At 43.5% G+C, this 8,643-nt stretch overlaps 1 protein-coding gene across 1 annotated transcript; it reads right to left on the reverse strand.

Moving 5' to 3' along the window:
* Positions 1 to 2,844: 2,844 nt before the first annotated feature.
* trappc3 (trafficking protein particle complex subunit 3) lies at positions 2,845 to 8,213 on the reverse strand. Its single transcript, XM_088932477.1, has 5 exons — positions 8,005 to 8,213; positions 6,789 to 6,886; positions 5,524 to 5,623; positions 4,927 to 5,109; positions 2,845 to 4,202 (listed from the first exon to the last, which is right to left on the reverse strand). The coding sequence occupies exons 1-5, from the start codon at positions 8,044 to 8,046 to the stop codon at positions 4,083 to 4,085; spliced, it is 543 nt and encodes a 180-aa protein (XP_088788603.1). The 5' UTR covers positions 8,047 to 8,213; the 3' UTR covers positions 2,845 to 4,082.
* Positions 8,214 to 8,643: the final 430 nt, after the last annotated feature.

The raw sequence follows: 8,643 nt of genomic DNA on the forward strand, positions 1-8,643 counted from the left end.
AACACAATGTTAGTAAGTTAATTGAGCACAGATAATGAGGTCATCTGACATGATGAATGTTAAGCCTTAAGAAAATCAAGCACGAAGAACACAAAAAAGAACAAATACTGTATGCCCCACTTATCACCAGTGTGACACCTTTGTACCATCAGTCTTCTCAGACTCTCTGGCAGCAAAGACAAGCCTTTTTCAGTGAAGAATTACTGCTCATGCTGACCAGCTAGGCGTATGCCAGTGAGTGTGGCACAGATGTGCAGAGTGAGCAGACGTCAAGGAGGTCCAAGTGTGATGGTGTGGACAGATGTGTCTCCTTACTTACAGAAGTCCCCATTGTAGTGCCTGATGGCACCCTGAACGCAAGGTGCTACACTGATCAGGTCCTGGAACCTCTCTTGCTGCCTTTATTGTCCTGATGCGACAACACGTCCTCAGGCTGCTTGGATAAAAACGCCCTTCCTGTGGGATGCAAATAGCACAGTTCTGCTGTTGAAGCTCTTCCTGCCAGCCTTGGGACCCACTAAAAGTTTATGGGGTGAGCTGGGATGACATGTACCGTCTAGGGCTTAGAGACCAGGGAACAGGAATATGCTTGACCAGGATCTACGGGAGGAGAGAAGTTCAACAGCCCGCATCTGCAGCCTAGTGCAAACGAGAGTCAGAGATGCTACCTGCCTGCAAAATCTCACAGCAGACCCTCTGTTAACCAACCCTCTTGACTGTGCAAATCAGCATTATGAACTAACCTGTAAAGTCTGTTCCAGTAAAGTGCTCGCATAACTGGTTCATTCTTTCTCTTTTCCAGCTAGGTTTTTGCAACAGCGCATATTCTCAAGGTTTACCAACACATCGAGAGAAAAACAAAAGCTCCAAATGACGATTTTCCAAGCAGCTGAGAAAAGTAATGATTTCAGCTCCCTCTGGTGGACAGTCTTTGTAATATTAATGATCCAGAGCAACTCTGACCAGAGAAAACCAAGTTAAAGGGGATTTAAAAACAGGAGCTTTTTACACTAATGGTTGTGGGAGTCTGGAACATGCTTTCCAGCCATATTGCTGTATCCAAATAACCTCTTCCTCGAAGCAATGGCTGGATGTGAACTTTGACTACTAGAAACCCAATGTGCTGGATGACCTGAAAGGTCACAAATAAGAATTGGCCTCTTTCAGTCTTCTGTAATAAGGGAATCAATTTTCTGTGCCTTTTGCTGTACATTATTTTAAACAGAAAAAACAGTGATATCTTAATTAAAAGATATGACAGACAGAAATCTGTAAAAGGGATTTACCTAGAGTAGAACATATAAAGAGTGAAATGTTCTCAGGTGCTGTATTTTCTACAATTTGCTTAAATGTTGATGAGAAATTAAAAACACATTGTGCAATAAGCAGCTGGCGAGCTCCTGAAAAAGGGCTTGTGAATTTCCTTACAGAGGGAAAACACTTTTATATCGCAGCTCCCTGAAAGGCTCAGGGGCCACAGCGCTGGAACAGGCCCTGGTCCGATTACGGTTTACTGCCCAGCATGAATCGACAACAAAGATATGTCTCCCGACATCCCCTCTGTCCACTAAAATGGCTCTTGGACACATACTAGAACACTAACTGTTAGTATGCAAAATAAGTCTGGTGTGCTTTCCTTTCACTTATGATTGTGGTTTCTCACTTTGGGTGCTGGGGTGCTTTATAGTTTTACAAAGGACAGATGCAAAACACTTTGGGAAACGGTGTTACCCGAGGGGAGCAGGACCCCACTGAAAGGGGGGCAGGAACACTTCATTAATATTTCCACGTCACAGGAGTCGGCGACTAAACAGACTGAAGCTCACCGGGAGTACTGCTCTGGCACGGCTTAGCAGCACCTCGAATCGCCATGCACCCTATCTCCCCCTTCTGGTGCCTGGAGTACCCCCACCCTGCAGCCAAAGCTCACAGAAAGGCCCTGTGGCTTTCAACACACGGCTCGAGAAACAGAACCAAGGCGAGACTCCTCATTACTCATACTTTGAGGAAGCTCGGGAATGCCGGCACGACAGTGATCAGTCCAGCCGCCCGCAGCGACCTGCTGAAAGCCAAAGCTGTGATCTGTAAACTGACCTTTAGCGCAAGACAAAACACCCTAAAATGCAAAGCTCTTCTGTTCAGGTGTAACTAAACAAAAAACACTGTACGCATACTGCATACTGAGAGGCACTATAAATGCAACACATGCTCTTGGTTTTAATGTCTCCCAGCATATGTGCAAAGCCTTGATGCATCATAAACGATGAGTTTACCATGGTAAAACTGGATAGAAAAGCTCTATCTTTACTACACTCATCGATTATAAATTGACTTAGATTTACCTGTATTTTACATGCATTACATGATTTCAGTGGGACTAAGTACACTATACTATACACATAATTCCACTGCTCTGCACAACTCTTTCATTCCACTTGGTTACCACCAGGGTCTATCATAAAGATATCCTAATCCCAGCCCCTCTGGATACTCATCGAAACTGCCTTCAGCTGACAATCTGTGCTCTTCCTGCTCTAAAGCAACCTGGTGTTTTGAGAGAGCCAGGACACAAACTCACCTTCAGATCCAACCTACTTGCGCGTCACTGGATTCAATGCAACTCAACAAAACAACACTGAGTTATTTCAATTTGCCTTCCTCCGTAGATGTTTTCACACAGTTTAATTCTCTCTGAGTTTTGAAAACGTCGTGAAAAACAAAACTTTTGTGCAGCTGCATTCTGCAGTTTTACATTATTGATAGAAAACGCAGATGAAAAGTTTCAAGGACTTTCTTACTCTCAGTTATAGCTATGCAAAAAAACAGACATGGGGAAAAGGACCATCAACACTAGCATAGAGTCTTGGTTTATTTTAAAATAACTCGAGAGATTTGTTTCTTTCCCCTGGGAGACATTAAACTTCCCTATAAAGACTATGAGAAACATGTTAAATAGCCTAGGTTAGGTCTGTACAAATTTCTTTTACACAGAAAAAAAAACAGCAACAGAAATCTTGTGATGAAATCAAATGTGAGACAACATAGGAATGCCTTCTTACATGATTGAACTTTTATCTACACATTCTATTCTAACTTTGAAAGCAGTCTGTACATCCTCTGCCAATTCAGCATTCTTCATTGGGGCTTCAACTGGTGCACACAAACTAGTCCAGAGATAAGTGAAAATAAAATTAAAAAAAATAGAATCATCCTTTTGGATTATCAGGTTTCTTCAACAGTACGTGTGGAATTCCAGTTCTCCAGTGCAAGTGGGTCGGCCAGTTCATGTCACAGCCAGACCTGGGGTTGATTACAGATTGATAACAGTAATTACAGCACCAGTGTCAGATCTGCAGCCTGGCATGAACAGCTCCGCTCAAGGTTTCTGTTAATTATAGGGGCTTTCACAGTTGTGCTAAAACAACTCCAGTTATGATCTAAAATAAAATAATTACTGTATAGTTTTCCCCCGCCATCTTCAAGTTCCCCTGCCATCTTCAGACCTGACTGGATTGCATCGATGGATATGGTGCCATTTAACCTGGTCAACATAACTGTGTAGAAGCAGTGATGGTCTGCAACCAACAGTCTAATCTACACCTCTAAATATTTTGGAAAATGAGAGATCAACAGCATGAAACCTGTCCTTGCTTCAGTCTTAATACTGATAAATAATGGTGCCAGCGACATGCATTTAACAGTACAGTTATGAATAGGTAGCTCTACCATGGCTGAACTAATGCAATTACTCATAAATTAAACACTTACAAAATTAAGTGGCCTTAGGTCTGGTTTTGACTAGTGGATGAAGTCTTTGCTGGAAAAAATGCTTTCTGTTTTTGGCCAGCGCACCATTTTCACAAGCCTCACGTATTTTGGGACTTTAAAGACCTATAAAACATGGAGAGAGGTGGGCTGGACTGGGACTGGGACCGTGGGCCACTCCTGTAACGGGACAGTGACACACAACGGGCCGAGCAGGTAGCCAGGTCTCCACGCAGCGCCCTATCCCTGATCCCCCGCCTCTCCCGCCTCCCAGTCCAGACTGCGCACAGCAGGGGCTCCATGCCAACTTCCCCGGATTAATCATCCCCGACAGGGAGGTTCTCCTCGATCCGCTTGATGAATTTCATGCGGATTTCCGTCACGTTGTCCCCTCTCAGGGTGTCCTGAGCAAACCTCACATCCACGGCCATCTGGACCTGCCACACAGATATAAAAGCAATTCGGAAAGTGGCCTTCTTGCATGCAAATAAGCCAGATCAATCACAGGAAAAGACATCGGAGCTTCAGGAATGAGTCAACAAAACAGTCCTCCAGCGCACAGCTAACAACAGTGCTGTCAACATTAGTGACAGTGGTACAATAATAATGATCTATTATTTCATCAGGTAAAGTCCATTTAAATGAACATTCATTTACAGTGAGGAACCCATAAAGAGGCTTCTATCATTGTTGCACAGAAGATAAAGGAGTGAAAGCACAGAAAAAAGTAAGTAACACCACAGGGCAAAGCAATGTTGGCAAATATACGTTTCAAGCAGAGAAGATTTAATCTGAAAACACAAATATATCTGATGTTTCCACAACAGGCACGTGGGGACTGGGGGCAGGTTGACATCAGAGGCATAACACAACCACGGATTCGGGCTGCTGAACCTCAGATGAAGGGGTTAAAAAAAAAAGCCCAACAGCAGGGGGCAGCTGCTTGCTCTTCTGGCCCATGTGCTGGGCTTTAGTAGATCAAGCGAGAGAACAAGTGAAATTGAATGAAGTGTCAGTGCAAGGACCTTCTGTTCAAGAGCTGACTGCAGCACAGTGCTGGGAGGTCCCACATCCCTGTCCCTTGGCTGAGAAGATGGGGCAACCCGAAAGGCAGATCTGCAATCTGTCCCACCTTCCCTGCCCCCCGAGACGCCCCCTCACCATTTCCAGTGCCCCTCTCAGCACCCCGCACAGCAAGTTGGAGTAGACGAGGTTGCTGTGGTTGTCCGGCAGCTCCACAAAGTCCACCAGAGGGTTGCTCTCCAGGATGAGCGAGAACTCGTCTCCAGCCGGGCTCCAGTTCGTCACGCTGGGGGTGATGCCCAGGTACATCTTAAACGCCACCTGCAAACCAGCCAGCATTAGGCCTCCTTATCACCCGAGACCACCTGGCCCCGTTCAGCTACATGAGACTGAGTGCTTGGCGATCATGCACAGTGAACTGCTAAGATTACATAAAACCATGCAGGATGGTATTTCACTCCTCCAAAGTCAGTCTGCAGTTACAGTGCCAGTGTGCAGACGTTTCAGTTTTTAGGAACCTTGAAATGCAAACACAATACAAAGAACTCTAAATGCATAATTTTATTATTTTGCAAAGTACTGAACCCGTGTTTTTGCATAAGAGCATGAGAAAATGCATTCATGTAGGAAAGTAGCATAAAGAAGCTACAAAAGAGCAGGGAGCCTCTCCTAAAGGCATTAATCTGAGGTCCACAAAGCATGGAATTTATAAGGCGGTTTTAAAATCTCCATTACCTTTGCAATGACATCTGCAGTCTCTCTGAAATCGTGACACCTTCCCACACTGGATCGAGCCAAGAAGTCTTCTATCAGCCGCACTCCAATATTATATCCCCTGCAAGAGGCCCGTCAGCACTTTAGAACAAAGTGTATGTCAATCACTCTTGGCACTTTATTTATTTGGTTAGTCTTTAGCCCAGAAGCCAAGATCTTAAAGTTAAACGAAAAGAAAAAATTCAGGTCTGCTTGGATTGGAGCAGGAAATCACGGATCCTGGCGCAGTCTGCGCTACCAAAGCAGCGCATTGAAGTTTCACGAGTAATAACACAGCATGTGTAGGAATCTTACAGCCGAACATCTGGATCGTCTTTGATTACTTATTATACCGTACCAGGGCTTCTACCTGGGACCTGCACTTTTTTAATAAAAAACCTCAGCAAGTCATTTGCTCCCAACAAAATCAAAAAGGTTACAAAGGCACAAGCTTTAGTGTTTCCTGAATGTGAAGGAGACGCTGGGAATGTGCACTGGAACATCACAATCTCCTTCGTCTCGCTGACCGGCTACTCATGCAGCTTTTGATAGCTGTCACCCAGCAGGAATACAGTTGGAAATATTGGAATAGGGCAGGCAGGCTTATTACACACACACTGCAGGTCACATATTAGACATTATCGAATGCATCTGCTACTTTTAAAGCCATTCTGCATTGCTCCATGCAATAAGGGATCTTCTTCATGCAAAACTAAGGCCCAGATTTCATATAAAACGTTGACCCATCTGTAAATTATAAACCCTGTGCAGATCAACAAGTTTCATTTGGAAAAGGAAGAGAAAATGATCCTGGCAAAAAAAAAATGGACATCATTTTCAGGGTTACATTTCGCAGTAGGTGAAGGGACTGATACTGGGTCTGGGGGACCGAGCTCTAAAGAAAGGGCAAAAGCTCAAGTGCGATCAGCTCAAATAAGGACAATAAGATCAATACTTGCCTTTACATGACTATCCCACAGGTTAAAACACCTAAGTTTCTTAGGTTTTAAACAGAGCAGATTACATGGAGACGTCACAGAAGCGTTTAAAAGGTATTAGTAATGTCAACTCAAAAGACTGCTTCAGCACATACAATCAAAACTGCGAACAGAGGAAAGAAATAAAATCTAAGAGGGGTTGCATTTGTGAATGAATTCAGGGAATAATATTTTGCACGAAGGTCTGCAGAGGTCATGGACTGCTAGGTTTGTGCAAGCCAGGCCTGCTCTATGGTAAGTTACACTCACATCTTATCAAGCTGCTTGTTCACTTCTTCATCGTTTTCATAATCCTTGCACAGCTGAGTCACCAGGGCTCCGTAGGTGAGTGTGAACAGCTCCGAGTTCTGCAGAGAAGAGGGAGAGATACAACCAGGGTGACCTCCCCTTCTCTGTGCTGCTCACAGGGGCTGGAGAAGCGTCACACCCCGCACAAAACATCAACAGGGAGCGCTTTAAATTTAATCTCGCATTTCCTCTTCGCAGCATGTGACAGGCCTTGTCAAATGGTGCAAGACAGATGTTTCTTTTTAACTGAGGCCGGCTTCATTAAGTATCAGAAGCTTATATTCAGTTTTTCTACACGGCATCAAAAGCATTGAGCACTTTTCCATCTACTGCACTGTAACTATAGTTTGTGAAAAGAGGCATTACGGTTTTCCAAGGCCAATAAGATCCAAGCTGCCCTTTGGTCAATGAGCTGTTACTACTTTCTGTGATCTTCTTGTGTGTTTACTAAATGAAAAATGGCTCTCTCGTATCAAGAAACTGTTTGGAACAACTTCCTTTACAGGCTGAGGCACACTGCATTAGCAATTCAGAGCATTAATGCAATATACTGATAGAACCACTTTGACATGGGTTAATACTGAAGAAGTCAAAAAAGACAACCTAGCGTAAATCAGCAATACTACCACCATGGCTAGAACGTGGAGTGATTTTACAGCTACAGCATTTAAATTAGGGAATCTTAATCTCATCCACAATCTAATTTTATTTATTTATATCACAACCCGGTGCGATATTTGCTGTTGCCACTTAATCCGCCCGTACTCACGTCATGAAACAGCGGACTCCACGTTAAAATGAAACCATCTCCACAAGCCACAAGAATAAACGCTTAAAACGAGTTTAGTCCGGACAATAGTACACCTAACTAGCAATGAAAACATCTCGGAAACTTGCTAGCGCGCTGCAGGTACATTAGTTCCCATAATTTGTGGCCTAACAACAGGAATGGCAGTGTCTCGGATATCACCTGAAAACGATGGATGACACTAATCGCTTGCACATAGGCCCTTAAACTCCAGGCATTTTCTCTGTAGTGCGACAGATTAATTATTAAAACACATCCAAAGAACTCTTTACACCTGAGGGTCTGCGCGAGTATCAACAAGAAATAAAATGTGAACTTTGTAATACATTCAGCGACAGCTTGCGCCTCAAGAGAGAGCTCACCCCTTACCATTTTCTTGCTCTCAGTTCCTCTGTTTGCCTGCCTCGACATCCTGTATAGTGTTGCAGTGCCGAGCTCGATCTTTTATTTATTTATTTTTAACACAGCACCGTTGTTACTGATCTGTAAACCGAGCCGCCCAACAAATTTCCTTTTTTTTCCTTCGCCTCCCTGAATGGATCCAGTTTCTTTGCAGAAACAGGAAGACAATATCCCGGAAGTTCGCGCCTGGGTTCTTGGGAGTTGTAGTCTTTCGGGAACAGCTGTTAGAGGCGGACATGTCCGTCGAGTAATGTAGTTCCATTTGAACTATGGGTTAGTTCTATCCTTCTAGTCGGCTGTATAATATATAGTACATTCCAAAAATACAAAATCTATAACAATTTGTTTGTTTGGAAACCTCTTAATATGCAGTACAGATGGAAATGCAACGAAAGGAAAGATTTTATGACTGCAGTGCACCACACTTACACATTCAAAGAAAGATATGATAAGCCTTTAGAGTATTTCGATACAGCTTTTAATACTGTTTTTGCAATTAAATACCCACAGATAATGGAAGTAAATATAAAGCAAATCAATACTGTAATCATGTATCTTCTGATGTCTCTTTTAATGACTAACCATGTTATTGATCTTGATGAGTGA

This window comes from Atractosteus spatula, chromosome 14, assembly GCF_055471065.1.
Source record: "Atractosteus spatula isolate fAtrSpa1 chromosome 14, fAtrSpa1.hap1, whole genome shotgun sequence".
NCBI lineage: Eukaryota > Metazoa > Chordata > Actinopteri > Semionotiformes > Lepisosteidae > Atractosteus > Atractosteus spatula.

What these genes read in the sequence shown, in the direction of transcription:
- trappc3 (XM_088932477.1), bottom strand. Translation starts at nt 8,046, where the DNA reads ATGTCGAGGCAGGCAAACAGAGGAACTGAGAGCAAGAAAATG. An exon ending in GAACTGAGAGCAAGAAAATG is followed by an intron (nt 6,887 to 8,004) that starts GTAAGGGGTGAG and finishes TCTTCTCTGCAG; the next exon opens with AACTCGGAGCTGTTCACACT. An exon ending in AACAAGCAGCTTGATAAGAT is followed by an intron (nt 5,624 to 6,788) that starts GTGAGTGTAACT and finishes GGCCTCTTGCAG; the next exon opens with GGGATATAATATTGGAGTGC.